Genomic DNA, 16,410 nt, shown 5'->3' on the forward strand with positions numbered 1-16,410 from the left:
CCTCATCCTCAGCCTGCCCCGAGCAAGACAAATGGGATACTTGGAAAGGGGGGGGGAGGAGAGAAGGACTCCCGGCATCCCTGGCAGTAACCCGAGCCATGTCTGGGGCAGCTCAGTCACCGTCAGGGCAGTGAAGCCCGTCTGGGGCTTGCTGGGATGGGAGTGGAAAAGTTAAATCCAGGTGGTGTTTGGTTTTTTTGTTTGTTTTTTTTTTTTTTTTTTTTTTTTGTTTGTTTGGTTTTTTTTTTTTTGTTTTTTTTTTTGTTTTTTTGGTTTTTTTTTTTCTGCTGGAACATACAGCACCGGGGAAGCCCACAGAGCCCGGGGGCACACGAAAAGGGCCGCTCGGTCCCCTCGGGGCTGCGCCGCCTCCCGCTGCCCAGCGCGGCCGTCCCCTCCCTCCAGCCGATGTGAAGGCGGTGTTTGTTTCAGAGGCACCGAGGACAGCCTCGCTCACCCCTCGCGGCCGAGGAGCCGGGGCCGTGCCCGGGCAGGGCCGGGGCGGGACCGGGGCCGGCGGGGCGGGAGCGGCGGCCCCGGGGGCGGTGAAAAGGAGCCGGGGGCGGCCGAGCGCCGCCGCCGCCCGCCATGAGGGCAGCGCTCGCCCCCGGGGTTCGCCTGCTCCGCGCCCTCCCCCGGGACAGCCGGTGAGCGGGGAGCGGGATGGGGGCACGGCTCCGGGAGCGGGACTGGCCCTGGCCACGGGGACCGGCACGGGGAGCGGGACTGGCCCTGCATGTGGGGACCGGCACCGGGACTGGCTCTGGATGTAGGGCTGGGATTGGGCCTGGCCCTGGGTACAGGGACCGGCACCGGGATCGGGACTGGCCCTGCACACAGGGACCGGGATCGGGACTGGCCCTGAATACAGGGACCAGGATCGGGACTGGCTCTGGATACAGGGACCGGCACCGGGAGTGGGACCAGCTCTGCACAGGGGGATCAGGACTGGTCCTGGACACAGGGACTGAGATGGGGCAGGGAGGGTGTTGGCACCGCGGTAGGGACGGTCTCTGGAACAGGGCTCACTCCTCTGTGGACCAGCACTGGGACAGAGAGTGGCCCTGGACCCTGGAGCCAGCACCAGGATGGGCACCAGAACCGGCACAGGGATCAGCCAAGGGTTAGGGAGGAGGGGGTGGCATTCCACTGGGGACTGGCAGCCACTGGAAGTGGAACTGGGATAGAGACTGGCCCTGGGCACAGAGACTGACACTGGGATGGAGGCTAGCACTGGGCACAGAGACTGGCCCTGGGGATAGGGACTGGCACTGGGATGGAGGCTGGCCCCAGACCAGTGGACTGGGACCAGTACATGGACTGGAGACCATTTTTCTGGGGACTGGGATGAGACCTGGGCTGGGGACATGGATGAGGGGTCACTCCCCCAGAGCCCAGCATCGCCTTCAGGCACTGGACCCAGCTGGGATCAGCTCACACCGACTGCAGCCCAGGGCTTGGGACTCGGCCGGGGAGGGGGAACCTTGAGATGGGCAGCAGCACCCGCCAGCCTCCAGATGTCTCAGGCCCTCACACTCAAAATTCAGTGGGATGTGGCCAAAACAGAAACCTTGCCTGCTGCCTTCTCTTTTGATGAGGTGATGGGACTGCTGCCCATTTAATTTCGAGTAATAGTTGGATTTTTTGGAAGCCCATTGCCAGACACCCTCCCTGCTTTTCCATCTGCTGGAATTTTCCCTGCCAGAACATGTAGGGTAAAAAGCAAAATCTCAACACCCAAGTGTCTGACCCAGGGGGTGTTGCATGCAAAGTTTATCTTCCCCTTCCCTACTGCGGCCTCTATAGCCCTGCAGCCACTAGCAGTGATTTTGGGTGGTTTGTTCATTTTTTGGGGTGGGAAGCAGCAGTTTCTCAGCCACAGTGCAGCCTTGGAGCTGGCAGCACTGCGCAGGGAGTTGCACTGGATTAGCAGGACACCCGTCACTGCTGCAGCTCCAGGGAGAAGTGAAACTGCAAAGAGGAGCAGAATGGGCCAAAACCGCCAAAGGAAAGCTTGTTTGTTTTTTTTAACTTGGAGCAACCCCGTGACATGTCTGTGTGCCGCAGCTGCCCCTGACGACTTGCATCCTCTGTGCTGCCATAAAACTCTTCCTGAGGGCAGGATAGCTCCTGCAGAGATACTCATCTTGCTCCAGAGAGTGCTAGATCCTACCTGGGATTCTCCAGGCTTTATCTGTTAGCTTTGATGGGTGCAGCATCCCCATTTCCTGAGCCCAGACTCTCCCTTTCCCTGCATTTAATCCAAGCAAAGGGGATAAAATGGCTTTGTGGTGGAGGAAGGGGAGCTGGTATTGCCCCTGCTTTTTTTTTTTTCCAGCTTATCTTTGATTAACCCTGGCAGTGATGATGAATCAGCACAGTTTCCACTCGTGACACCAGGAAGGCACTTGCTCACCCTGTGTTTCGGTGGGATGTAACTGCTTGAGGAGGTGGAAACACTGCTTAATGTTCCACATAAAACTCAGCTGATATTTTTAAGCCACATCCTGGGCTTTTTTTAAGGGGTCTGCACATTTTCTGACCAGCTCAGCTGAGCTGGTTCGGGTCACCAATCCAGCAGAAGAGTCCCGTTGGGTGCTGAGGCCACTCATCCCTGTCCCACAAAGCCTGACCTCTCTGCTTCCTTCCTCCCCAGCTATCGGGGACTGACCCTGGTACTGACCTTCCTCTCCTACGCCAGCTACCACCTCTCCCGAAAGCCCATCAGCATCGTCAAGGTGAGCTCCAGCCTCACCCCTGCTGTGGGACAGGGAACATCAGAGGGCACATGGGGAGGAGAGTGCTGACAGCTCCTTGATTTCACCTTCTCTCTCTCTCCCTGCAGAGCCAGCTGCACCCCAACTGCTCAGCCTTGGGCCCGAACCCCCACAATGACTCCAACAGCACCACCTGGTGCAGCTGGGCCCCCTTTGGTAAGGCTGGGGCCCCCCAGGCACCCCAAAACCCACGCTTGTGGCAGCCAAGTTGGGCTCCCCCCATTCCCTAATACCAGGTTGTGGCCGGGGTTTGGCAGGGAGCCAGCTGCTCATTAGGCACCCGGAGGTAATTAAGTGATGAAGATCTGTCCCATGCCCGTGGGCCAAAGGGCAGCAGCGGGTGGTGCAGTCCAGGACAGGACCAGGTCCCAGTGCCGATGGCACCTGGCCATGCCCCCAGAAGCCCCCATGGAGACCAGGCTTTGGGGAAGGGGGGACAAGACCAAGCCAGCAGCCACGGGGAGGGGACACAAGGTGGGGGCCAGCCTGAGGTGGCCCTAATGTTTGTTTTCCAGATGGGGACAACTACAAGGAACTTTTTGGGGCGCTGGATAATGCCTTCCTGGTGGCCTACGCCATCGGGATGTTTATCAGGTACCCAGCGCCTTCCCCTCCACTCACCAGTCTGGTGGAAACTGGTTTCCACTGGGATGGGGTCATGCTAGCAGAAAGCAGCCAGGGATCCGCTCAGGATGCGGGTGCTGGCTCGGTGTGGTGACTCCCATTGCTGGCATCACCCGTTCAGCTCCTGCTGTGCTCTGCCCTCTCCCCGCAGCGGCATTTTTGGGGAGCGCCTCCCTCTGCGCTACTACCTGTCGGGGGGAATGGTGATGAGCGGGCTCTTCACCCTCCTTTTCGGCCTCGGCTACTTCTGGGACATCCACGTCCTCTGGTACTTCATTGTCGTGCAGGTGTGTTGTGCCCAGGCTTCATCACCACGGCCTCGTCTCATTTTCTCGGTGACCTCAAGGGGTTGGGGTGGCCCAGTTTCTGAGCAGGGCAGCACTGAGCGTTTCCACTCCCCGCAAAACCTGGCTGTGCGTGGCGTGGGCGTCGAAACTGCCGGGCGTGCCTGTCTCTCTTGGCAACCCCAGCCACTCCCAGTTTAGCCATGGGAGCGATGCAAACGGCCCCAGGATTGCCCCAGCAGGGAAAAAACAATCAAACCAAGTGTTTTCTTAACAGCTTTGGATAGGGGTGGCTATTTTCGAGCCCAGTAGCCCAGAAGAGTGCGGGGCTGCGTGGCTGTGGTCGGTGCTTGCTGGGTGATGCTCCCATCTCTTGCCAGGTCTGCAATGGGCTGGTGCAGACAACAGGCTGGCCTGCTGTCGTGGCATGCGTTGGAAACTGGTTTGGCAAAGGAAAGTGAGTTTTTCTCCTACGTGTCTCATGCCAGTCCCGGTCCCTGTTGACCCTGGCAGCCACCCCAGTGCACTGACCCGGCTGTGTCCCCACCAGGAGAGGTTTCATCATGGGCATCTGGAACTCCCACACCTCCGTTGGCAACATCTTAGGGTCGCTCATCGCCGGTGCCTGGGTTTCCTCTGCCTGGGGCCTGTCCTTTGTGGTGCCTGGCATCATCATCACCATCGTGGGCGTCATCTGCTTCTTCTTCCTCGTGGAGTGTGAGTGTTGTCATCTGGGGCACAGCAGACTACCAATATAATATATACAATTATCCACCTTGCCCATCTCTAAGAATTTTTGACAATCCCAAATACTTATTTCCAGCCTGTGGCTAGCAGGGATGTGGATCTGACCACCATGGGGATGCTCAGCATCATTGGGGCTGTCCAGGCAGGCTCATCCCCTATACCAGTCACTTCTCTGAGCCTGCCTTTCTAGGAAATACCAGGGGAATCTTTTGGGTTTTTACTGGGGAAGAGAGTACCCAGAGATGCAGCCTGGACCTGCGGGTTCCCAGCCCCTGTGAGATGCTGCAGGGGGAGCAGGTGGAGTGGGATTGCTCCAGGCTCTCCTCACAGGGTGTTCTTTCTCCCTGCAGATCCTGAGGATGTTGACTGCAATCCTCCTCTGCATCACGTGAGTCGCGCCGATTCCCAAGGGGCCCGTCCTGGGCTGGGTGAAACAACTGGGTCAGCAGGTTGTAACGGCAGGAATTAGAGCAATGTTCACTTGTCACAGGGGATGGTTGTTGCTCTTCCACTGGGAGCATCCTCTGGGTCATGCCCCAGCAGCAGAGCCAATGTTTCAGCCTCCTCCAGCCACGAGAGCCACATCTGCTGCTTTTGGCTTGATTTTAGACGGCCGCTGATGAGGATCCTGGAGGAGTGACCACCAGTGAGAAGGATCCTGAAGCAGTCATCTCCAACGAGGGCCCACTCAGCCTCTCAGGCCAGTGCAGCGTGGATCACTCCAAGAGCACCAAGGAGCCAGCTGAGGAGCCCGAAGCCATCAGCTTCCTTGGGGCACTTCGGATACCTGTGAGTGCTGGCATGGAGGAAAGAGCAAAGCCAGAGCAGCTCAGAGCATCCACAGGGCAGAAAATGGGACAAACCCACTGTCCAGAGGAGGCTGGGGTAAGGAGGCTCCTCTGATGTCCCCTCCTCTCCTCCCAGGGCGTAGTGGAGTTCTCCCTGTGCCTGCTCTTTGCCAAGCTGGTGAGCTACACCTTCCTTTACTGGCTGCCCCTCTACATTGTCAACGTTGGTGAGTTTTGGGGACAGCGAGGTGGGAGTGAGCCTTGCAAGGGAAGCATCTCCTCACCCCTCTCCTCTCCCCCACAGCTCATTTCGGTGCCAAGGAAGCCGGGGACCTGTCGACCCTCTTTGATGTCGGGGGTATTTTAGGTTCGTCAGCGTACCGGGGTGGAGGGGGTGGATCTGGGGTGATTTAAGGACAATCCTGGCCTTGACCAGCCTTGGCTGGTCCCCCCACAGGCAACACCATCTCTTTCCCCCAGGAGGTTTATTCAGTGTTCACAGCACTCAGTAGGCAGCAAACGCCCGCCCATTTTATTTTGGCACCCATTTGTTTTGCCGACCATCACAGCCTCTTTCCTCAGGTCTCGCTTGCTCACAGTTGCAAGGTCTTGCTTGCTTACAGTTTGTAAGTGTGGAAGAGACCAGAGCAGCATGGAAAGTGCAGAGAAACCATCTGCAGGGAGGAAGTGGAAGGGATAAATCAAAGCTCTTCACTCTGATATTACTGTGTTTAACCTTGGGGGCATACTGGTCAGAAGACGGGGGATGAAAGAGCATCACGTTGGTTTTGGGCTGAGCCAGGCAGAGCTCTGCCTTTGGGGTGGTGTGAGTGACACCTGCGACTCTTTCTTGTAGGGGGGATCTTCGCTGGCCTCATCTCTGACTACACTGGCGGCAGAGCCACCACGTGCTGCGTGATGCTGGTGGTCGCTGCTCCCATGGTGAGCTGTCACATGGGCTCAAAACCTGTCACGAGGGTTTGCTCTGCTCCGGCTCCTTTGAGTCACAGCTGCCTTCCTCTTCCCAAGCGCCCGGGACAGGCTGGTCACGCGCTCGGCTGAGATGAGAGCTGGGATTGATTCACGTGCCCAATGTTCCCGGGAAGGATGTCCAGCTCTAGGGGCTGGGGAGGGATTGCAGAGACCTTGACAACTAAAAACACCCTTAGGTTTTTCCATCCTGCCATAACTGTGCTCAAAGCCTTGGGGGTGCCGGTCCAGCTTTTGTCTCTTTGATGTTCATCCCAAAAGCCTCCATGCCAACAGCCTCATGCTCCACTGGAACTTGGCCTGGACATCCTTCCCAGGCACCTGCACAGAGCTCATTTGGCTTTGCTTCCACAGCATGGCTAATTGGCTGTAATCCAATCCTGGCTGGCTCTGGGATGGGAGCCTCTCCTGAAGGAGCTGGCACGTGCTGGGAAGCAGAGGGGCTGCGTCACGTCCGCGGCCCCGAGAGCACCACTGGGGCAAATTATGTCTGGCTGCAGCTGTGGGACCTGGCAGAGCCTCACTGGCCATAAATCGTGGCAGCACCTCTGCTTGCCAGCTGCCAGGTATTTCATCATGCCAGTGGGATGCAGAGGTCAGGGGTGCATTCAGCCCCCCATCCCAGCTGGTGCTTGGCACGAGCAGTAATTCAGGTCCCCACATTCTCCATCCTATTTCCAGGGTACTGCTGCAAGGAAAACTCTTGGTAAAACAGCTGGAGTAGCCATAACTATTTCACCTTGTGTCTCTTTTCCAGCTGTTCCTGTATAACCATGTGGGCCAGAATGGCATTGGCACATCAATAGGTAAGGAGCTCTATGGTGCAGCTTGGTCCTGTCACTGAAGTGGTGCTGGAAGATACTGAGAATTCACCTGCCTTTATTCCTCCTCTTGGAGACTCCCAGGCTGAATTTGGGGGAGGGTGGTGTTGGATGAGTGTTCACTGCCTGCTGGGTGGGATCTTCCTGGGAAAGGGGAGATGCACAGGAGATGGGTGTGTGGGACAGCAATGTCCACACGTGGGGTGGGGATGATGGATCCAATGTCCTGCTGCTCCCTGCACCTAAAGATTGAATCTCTTCCCGGGTACCTCTGCAGCAATGCTGATCATCTGTGGTGCTCTGGTTAACGGGCCCTACGCGCTCATCACGACAGCGGTGTCGGCAGATTTGGTAAGAGGTGCACCTCAGACCCCGCCACGCTGCCCTAGCACACCCAGAGCCTGTTCCCTCCTTCCCAGAGGGATGTTTTGCTGGGATTTTTGCCCTTTACCTTTCTTTTCCATGCCTCTGAAGTCCAGTGGAGAAGGGCAGAGCTGTCACACCTGGTGTTGCTCTCCACACCCTCCCTTAAACACAGGGCTTTTTCCTGTTGCTTTTTCACCTTGGTCACATGACTGTGTTTCAGCTCTGCTGCATCTCCCTCTGAGTGGAAATATTTGGTGGGAATTCCCCTGGGAATTTCTGCCTGTTGTTGGTGATCTATGGTTTGGCTGCAGGCAGCATTTCAGTTTGGTCTTCCTGTCCATGGCTGGGTCTGACACATGGAAATTGCTGCCTGGGACATCGGAAATGCTGGCTGTGCACCCAAAGCTGCTTTTGCTCCTCACGTTTTATCCCTCCATCCTTACAGGGCACCCATGAGTCTCTCAAAGGAAATGCCAAAGCCCTTTCGACGGTCACGGCCATCATCGACGGCACGGGATCTGTTGGTGTGTCCTGGGGGTGCTGGGGGTGCTGCTCCCCTCTCGGGTGTGAGCAGGGCTAACGTGGCTCCTGTGCCCCCAGGTGCTGCGCTGGGGCCGCTGCTGGCCGGGCTCATCTCTCCCACGGGCTGGAATAACGTGTTTTACATGCTGATAGCAGCTGATGTCCTGGCTTGTCTGGTAGGTGTCACCTGGGCAGGACTCCTTTCTCTGCCCTGGGGTGTCACAGGCTCCCTTCCTGTACTAGCACTTCATTTTCTCAGCTTTTGCAGAGATGGGGTGACTGAGAGGTGTTTTAAACAGATAGTTGAGTTATTCCTTCCTCACACCAGGCACCACTTTGTGAGTTTTCTCAACTTTTACAGAGATGGGGTAACTGAGAAATGTTTTAAAAGATTTTCTTCTATTATCAGTCTCAATAAATAGTGAGTCACAAAAAACTCAACACTATTCCATCAGAAACTAAACTATTTTCTAGTTACAATACCTTATAAATGTTTTTCAACCTATTAACTTTTACTACACAATATTAGTATTACTTTTAACACTAATCACCTGTATTTCTTCCCCACATAGTCCTACTACAACACATTTTTCACAATTCTAATTCTCTAAAATATTTAATCTTTCTTCAAAATCATATTTTGAAACCTATTAAACCTTATTTGTACTTCAATCTCTCTCTCAACAATGTCATCTCTATTCCATAACCTTCCTAAGCCAACACACCCTATCTCAGTATTTACATACAAATATACAGGACTGTGTAAATTTTCTATCAAGTTTTGAGAATTCTTTACAAATCTATCAAGTTTTGAGAATTCTTTACAAATCTATTCCCCAGGCTCCAAACCTCTGCTTTCAATTGGCTTTTCCCAGCAACCTCTTGCACAGCTTTAGCCCACATGACATTTGCTGGGAAGCGCTGTAGAATTGCTCTGCTGCTGGAGGCAAAACTGGTGCCAGGGCTGGAGGCTGCAGTGCCCCCAGCCTTGCAGCGACCCTCCACCCTTGCTCTTGCAGCTCCTGGCTCGCGTGGTGGTCAAGGAGGCCCGTGGCTGGTGTGGCTCCATGGCGAGGCAGAGAGGGTACGTAGCTGGCAGCCCGCAGTGGCCCGCGGTGCCACGCCTGTCACTGCTGCTGCAGAAGGATGTTTGTTACCCCTTGCTGTCGCTGCTGCATCTCCACGCGGGCATCGCCAGCCCGCCCGCCCCATGTCCCCTGGCCACTGAGACATTGCCACCTCACGCCAAGGCAGCGCCTGGGGGATTTTAGCCATCTGCGCCTCAAAAAGCGCTCGGGGTGCTAAGCACGGTGTCCTTGTGTCTTTGTAGCTCTAGTGTGCAGCTAACAGAGTCAGTGATGGATGGGAAGTAGCTCGGTGTAAGTATCTTCACTTGAGCCCTGAGGATTAAATGCAAACACAAGCCTGATCCATTCTGATTCTGAGTTTCACTTTGCAGGCTCAGCCTAGAAATAGCCACTGCTCCAATCGTTTAGGGCCGAGATCAAGATTTGGGAATCAAAAGATCAAATTTTAAGATTGTGGGAGGGTGGGGAAGTGGGAGGAAGCGGGGAGAGGGAGATGTGGCTGGGCACTGCATCCTTGTCTCCGGCTGATTTAGCAGATACTGGCCCAGATGCCCAATTGATTGGCATTGATTAATGCACTTGAAACCACTGAATTTATAGGCTTTGCCCACCTGTGCAACTGAGCTTGATTACACGCAGCCAGGGCTGGCTAATCAAATCTGGGCGAATCACTGCAGCGAGCGTGTAAATAATCCCCAAATCACTGGCTCCGATTGCCACCTGCATCCCCATGTGGCATCTCAAGGAAGGGGCCACCGCCACTCCTGGCAGCAGGGCTGCCAGACCCCGACCCCCTGCGACCATTCCGTCCCTCATGTCTTGTGTTTGCAGGTGACAGACCAATGTCTGGGCCTCGTGCTGCGGTAAGTGCAGCCCAAATCTCCTTCTCCAGCTGCCGGTGGAGGGCTGCCAGGCTCTGCTCTCTTGTGCCGGGGCTGGCTGGAGTGACTCCTGTCCTAGGGGATGACAGCAGCCGTGTTTGCACCGAACACTGGCTGGTTTCTGCTGGGGGAAGCAGCTGGCTCGTTGTGGCAGTACTGCAGTGTCTTGAGGTCTTACATATCTTTGGGGAGTGTCTCTGGAGCGGCTTGCAGAGAAGAGGCACAAACGCTGTAGGATTTTTGGGGGCATTTCAGCTTTGGCCAGAGACACACCGGTGGCTCATCTCCTGCTCGCGTCTGCTTCTCCTCGTGGCGGTGCCGGGCTGGGCTTTCCCGGCAGGCTGGTTTCCCTTCCCATCCTCATCTCCATCTCCATGCCGGCCGCGGGGCCGTGCCCTCTCCCTGAGCCGCTCGCTTCTCTCCCGCAGGTTTAAGGAGTTCTGACGCGTCCCCTGCGAGCCGCCCGGGGCCGGAGCGAGGAGCGGCTGGGGCGCACCGGGAGGGAGCGCGGGCGGAGCCCCGGCACGGCCCGGCCCGGCCCGGCACGGCACGGCATGGCCGCTGCCACCGCGGCTTTGCTTCCCCCGGAGGAAGGGCGAGGAGTGGTCAAAGGGCGCTGGCCAAGCGGTTTGCTGGGTCAATTCTGCACCATCGGCCGTTTTATTAATAAAAACGTGGAAAATCCGTGTGGCCACTCCGTGCCGTGTCCTGACAGGCTCGGCCAAGCCTGGGGGCAGCGATCACACCCCTCTCCTTGCTTTCCTCCACCTGCAGGCTCTTGTTTGTGAGCCTGGCCCATCCAGACCCTGCTGGGTATTCCAGGGTCTGGATCGGGAGGATGATGCCAAATCACTTTAGGCACTGCCTCACCAACAAAAAGCTGCTTCTACACAGGGAGCATCCCTGGGCTGAGCCCAAATTAAGCTAGGTTTACTCCTTGACTCATCCCACTGCAAAAAAAAGACTAAACCCGATGTTTTTCCTGATTATTAATACTCCAGAATCATACCATTTACTCCACAAGAACACGCATCAGCCCCCACACCACAGTGAACCGTTCACACACTGACTGCTCTGGGGCCGGTGCCGGCAGCTGGTGATCTTCCTTAGCGCTTCCTAACTAGGAGCGGCCCGGGAGGTTACGGGGGTGCCGCTGGCCGCCAGCCCCGCGGGCTGCCCGGGCAGCCACGGGGCTCAGCAGTGCCCAGGGTGCGAGCTGGCTGCAGCCAGGGCCAGCTGTGCAGCCAGGGCCAGCTGTGCAGCCAGCTGTGCGCGCCGGGGAGCCCGACTTTGATGTGCGCGGAGCCCGGGGGGCGCGTGGAAACCACGGATGTGACTGCATCCCCTGGGATGTTTTCTGTCCCCTGGGATGTGACTGCATCCCCTGGGATGTTTTCTGTCCCCTGGGATGTGACTGCATCCCCTGGGATGTGTTTTCTGTCCCTTGGGATGTGTTTTCTGTCCCCTGGGATATGATTGCAATCCCCTGGGGTGTGTTTTCTGTCCCCTGGGATCTTTTCTGTCCTCTGGGATGTTTTCTGTCCCCTGGGATGTGATTGCATCCCCTGGGATGTGAATGCATCCCCTGGGATGTTTGCAGTGCTCTGGGGTGTGCTTGCTTTCACTGGGATATGATTGCAATCCCCTGGGGTGTGATTGCTGTCCCCTGTGATGTTTTCTGTCCCCTGTGATGTGTTTGCAGTCCCCTGGAATGTATTTGCGTCCCCTGGGATGTGACTGCATCCCCCGGGAAGTTTGCAGTGCCTTGGGATGTGATTGCATCCCCTGGGTTGTTTGTAATCCCCTGGGATGTGAGTGCATCCCCTGGGAGGTGTTTTCTGTCCCCTGGGATGTGATTGCAATCCCCTGGGGTGTGACTGCATCCCCTGGCATGTCTTCTGTCCCCTGGGATGTGAGTGCATCCCCTGGGATGTTTTCTGTCCCCTGGGATGTTTTCTGTCCCCTGCCATGTCTTCTGTCCCCTGGGATATGATTGCAATCCCCTGGGGTGTGATTGCTGTCCCCTGGGATGTGACTGCATCCCCTGGGATGTGACTGCATCCCCTGGGATGTTTTCTGTCCCCTGGGATGTGTTTGCATCCCCTGGGATGTGAGTGCATCCCCTGGGAGGTGTTTTCTGTCCCCTGGGATGTGTTTGCATCCCCTGGGATGTGAGTGCATCCCCTGGGAGGTGTTTTCTGTCCCCTGGGATGTGAGTGCATCCCCTGGGAGGTGTTTTCTGTCCCCTGGGATGTGTTTGCATCCCCTCACCACGCGGGGATCGCGCCTGGCTCTGGCGCTCTGCCCAGGGCAGAGCAGTGCCCGGCGCCGGGGGCTCCGTGTGTGCCTGGGATGAATTGCAGCTCTAATTGACTTCACCTCCTTGAGTCTTGACCCGAGGAGAAAACACCTGGCCCTGATGTGATTTTATTAAGTGCTGATTTAATCAGCAAAGTGGAAAAAAGGGTGGGGGAAAAAAAAGGAGGGAACTTGCTAGGCAGTTGGACCAGCTCCCTGCAAACCCCTGAGGGTGATGGAGTGGCACAGGGATCAGGCAGCTGGGAGTGGCAGCTGCAGCTGTGAGGTGGCCAAGCAGTGATGGCCTTCAATCCCCTCCACTCGGACTGGTGGTGCTCAATGGGCCTCGGGGAAAAAAGCAGGGAAAAAAGAGCAGGCAGAGAAAAATAAAATCCACAATTGCCCTTTTCCCCAGGAAAACATCAACCCCATTGGGCTGCACCCTGATGGAGCCATAGGGAGAGGTGTCACAACAGGGTCTGTCCCCAGCAGAGCCTTGGGGTGGCCCTGCAGCGTCCCCAGGCTCGTGGCACACTCACAAGGAGCTTGCTGCTGGCAGAGACCCACGAGCTGGGCTGAGCATGGCCCATCAGTGCCCGTGAGATGCAGCTTTGACACTGCTCTGTGACCTAATGGCCATCCTCCTGGGGAGGGGGCCTCCAAATACCCTTCAGGGAAAAAATCTTGTAAGTCCTGACACACATCAGGGCTTATTGCAACAGCGAGTTGGTTTGGGGATTTCCCCCAACCTCCCCTTTCTTCCTTTTTTTTTTTTTTTGCCTTTCCCCCCTCCTGCTTGTTCTTTCAGCTGCTTACAATTTTTCCGGGACAAATTTAGGCCTGGGCCGTGTCCCACTTGTGTTTGGAAAGTCTGAACAGCCTTGGCTCCACTGCCAGGAGTGAGGAGAAAGGGCACACAGCCCATGGCAGTTTTAAACTTAAAAAAAAATGGAGCCAAATGCCAAAGAAAACTCCAGATCTTACTAAGTTTTGGAATTGAAGGGTGAGTAGGAAGGCAGAGAGGGGATCCCCTGGGTTTGGCTTAGCCAAAAACACTGTTTAAATGGAGCTGGGCTCCTCTGGGAGGAATGTGGAAGACAACTTGCCTTGTTCCTCCTCTGCTGGATAAGGAGCTGCTGCTTTGCCTCTGCCATGAGCCCCTTGGGCCCTGAGAGCATGGACAGTGTCCACCTTTGTGCTGGGACAAATCCCACCCCAAACGGGCTCTTTGGGTTTGGTAAATGCAGTGTTTGGGTTTTTCTGCAGGTGACCCCACAGTCCCACAGCACAGCAGTGCCATCCCCCCGGAGGCAGATGGGGAAGAGGCTGCACAGATTTTGGAGGAATGCTGCTGGCCTGCTGGGAAGGTGAGGAGGTGGCTGGGGCACGGTCTGTAATTACCTATGCAAGGAGCAGCTGGCAAAGGCTGAAGGGCTTTTTAATTAGCAGCCAAAGGCAAATCAGGATCCAGCAGCAGGGAAGCTGAAGTCAGCAAAGTCAAGGTGGAAATCTGAGGGCAGTTTTTCCAGTGAGGGTAATTAAGTGCCAGCAGAGAGCAGCGTGAGACATGAGGAATTGCCGTCGTTCAAGGACCTTAAATCAAGGAGAGGAGTTTCCCCTGCAGACACTCCTGCTCCTTCCATCTCTGCTTTGGCACTGCTCCCTGCCCTCCTCAGGGAGGAGGGAGCAGCTGCCCTCGGGCTGGTGAGCCTGGCACTGCCTGGGCACTGACATCCTGCTGCAGGGGCATCCCTGCTCATTTCTAACGAGCCAGGCAGAGATTTAGGGAGAAGAAAGGGCTGTTTTTCCCCCTGACCTGAAAGCAGCCAGCCTGCCCTCATCCTGGCACACACGGGGGCTTTTAGCACAGCAGCTTTCTTGAGCTGAGATTCAGCCTGATTTTCTGCCTGCACTTGGGACATGGCAGATCTGGTTCTCTGATCCTGCAGGAGGAGGGCTGGATCACTTTGGGCTGGAGCAGGAATCCTTGGCTTTAACATCCTCTGAGGTCCCAAAATCCTCACCTGCAACAGCAAGCTTGGGGTTTAAGGCAAACCTGCCCTCCTGTGGCACGTTAATTCCAGAATAAAGGATCAGGCTGCTAGATGGAGGCAGATGTGCTAGAAGGGATTATCTCCAGGAGCTGGAGCTCTGGGATGTGGATGGAAGCAAAAAATCACCGTTTGGGGCTGGTTGGGAAGCAGCTCTGGCTCATACCAATTCCTTGACATGGCCTTTCCTGTTCCAAAAATAAACAGGAACCGTTTGGAAAGCCCCTCTGCGGGGAGGAGCAGAACTCCCCAGAATAAATAAATACACAGAGAGCCCGGGCTGAGTTCATCCAGCTGGTGGTTCCCCACTGCCCAGGGCTGTGAAGGATGAGGATGAAGCTCAGAATGTCTCAGTGGGGGTGAGAGCACATGAGGCTTTCTCCAGTTAATGGGGTTTTTGGGGAAATGCTGAAATGACCTCCTCGAGCAGGAGCTACTGTGCCTGTCTTGCAGTGTGGCTTTCTGCTCTCCCCAAAATAACTGCTGCTCTGTCAGCCTTTCGACTCATCTTAGTCACAAACAGTTAAGGGGACAGAAAAAGCCCTTATTTGGGTTTAATGACAGCACAAAATGGGGAGAAGTTTCACATTTCTGCTGTTGGGGTTGGGTTTTTAGAGCCCCAGCTGCTTTTGCTGTGGTTTCCCTCTCATTTGCTGGACTGAAGCCCTGGGGAAACTTTGGCCTCAGTGAGGCTCCCAAATCATCCCACAACCACAGGGATAACAACACAGCAGGCACAGAGCTGGAAGAGAAACTCCTGTTCATGAATGTTATTAACACAATGAATTAAATATGAATTTTGTTTCAGGTGTGACATCAAAATCACCAGGACACCCCAATGTGCTTGTGATGCATAAATGCTCAGCATTTCCTCAACACACTCGGCTTCAGGACAGGAAGGGATTGAGCACGGCTGCGGTTTGGAAAGCAGAGATGCCTCTTTTCTGCTTTTTTTGGGACTGTACTTACATTTTTTAGCTGACTGAGTCAGTGCTCCGGGGTGCTGGGGCATTTTCTGCCAGGGAAGCATCACCTCCACACCCACTGGCTCTGCCTTATCAATCTTTCATGTCCTGCAAGCCCTGCTTAGTGACTGGCAGCTGTCAGACAGGGCTGGAAAAAGCCAGTTGGTTCTTTAATTTACTGTCATCAGTTCAAAATTAAAAAAAAAAATCTCTAAAATGGGGGAAAAAGAAATCTGAGTTTCTGCCCTCAAGTTTTTGGCTATTTTGACCCTGACCACTGCTCAGGGCTTTGCCCTCCCTGCAATACTTGCTGCCTGCTCAGCCATGGAGGGTGAGCAGCTCCATCCCTGTGGGGCTGGAGAACAGGAGCCAAAACAGAGCCCACCTCAGCCCGTGACCTGGGATCCTGTGGGGACCTCTGCCCACACAGCAGGGAGGGTAAAGGCTTCTCCCCTCCTGAAACAGTCACAGGATGCTCCAGGCCACCAAAAATGCCTTTTTTCTGCAATTCAAAGCTTTTTGAGATTTCATGCAAGAAAAACTGCTGCCACGGAGGGCACAGAGCAGCAGTGGCTGTGCAGAGAGCTCGTGCCACTGCTGCCCACAGCTCAGCACAGCACAGGCTCTGCTGCAGCAAACTGCTGCCCTGCTTCCCCCCAAAAATAGGGGCAAAATGGCATTCAACCCCATTGCTGCTCCTGCAAAACATACAGAGTGTTTTCTCCCCCAGGAGGGGAAAAGAGGGACACGAGGTGACCAGCAGGATCTGTGCTAGAATTGAGCAAAGGTTTGAAGTTTTAGGGTAGCAGCAACTGTGAGCCTTTGGCATCACTGAGTGCCACCTGAGGGCCTTGACAGCCAGGGAACACTCAGGTGTCACCAGGGGGCTTTCCATGGCTGGCAGGACTGCTCAGCACCAGGAGGGCACACACAGCCTCTCCCTCACTCCTCACTTTCCTTTTGCTGTTCTGGATCACTTGGCATTCACTCCCCACTCTGATTTCCAGTCCAGGGGACCATCCCAAACAATCCACAGCCACACACTGATGTTTGTTTGGGTTTTTTTCTCAAAACCCCACGTCTGCCCCAGCTCTCATGGGCACTGTCACCACAGTGTGGCCAAATGTGACATCTCTGTGGAATAAATAAAGCCTGAGTCAGGGATTTCTCAAAGAGTTTTATTAAACCACAGTGAAAAAGGACCAGTA

At 55.4% G+C, this 16,410-nt stretch overlaps 1 protein-coding gene across 5 annotated transcripts; it reads left to right on the forward strand.

Moving 5' to 3' along the window:
* Positions 1–490: 490 nt before the first annotated feature.
* Positions 491–16,197, forward strand: SLC37A2 (solute carrier family 37 member 2). 5 transcript variants are annotated; one of them, XM_064397519.1, is made up of 20 exons: positions 491–647; positions 2,657–2,738; positions 2,846–2,933; positions 3,293–3,371; positions 3,553–3,688; positions 4,066–4,142; positions 4,236–4,402; positions 4,783–4,820; positions 5,042–5,221; positions 5,357–5,447; positions 5,525–5,587; positions 6,077–6,162; positions 6,968–7,016; positions 7,309–7,382; positions 7,843–7,921; positions 7,998–8,095; positions 8,939–9,003; positions 9,250–9,298; positions 9,839–9,870; positions 10,317–10,572. In XM_064397519.1, exons 1-18 carry the CDS (start codon positions 589–591, stop codon positions 9,290–9,292), a joined length of 1,554 nt encoding a protein of 517 aa, XP_064253589.1. In that variant the 5' UTR covers positions 491–588; the 3' UTR covers positions 9,293–9,298; positions 9,839–9,870; positions 10,317–10,572. The 5 variants fall into 5 exon arrangements, 4 of the variants coding, with proteins under 4 accessions (XP_064253589.1, XP_064253591.1, XP_064253592.1 ...); XR_010350241.1 differs by lacking the exons at positions 9,250–9,298; positions 9,839–9,870; positions 10,317–10,572 and adding exons at positions 13,453–13,553; positions 15,046–16,197; XM_064397521.1 differs by lacking the exon at positions 9,839–9,870.
* Positions 16,198–16,410: the final 213 nt, after the last annotated feature.

The sequence above is a fragment of the Passer domesticus genome, chromosome 23, assembly GCF_036417665.1.
Source record: "Passer domesticus isolate bPasDom1 chromosome 23, bPasDom1.hap1, whole genome shotgun sequence".
Taxonomy (NCBI): domain Eukaryota; kingdom Metazoa; phylum Chordata; class Aves; order Passeriformes; family Passeridae; genus Passer; species Passer domesticus.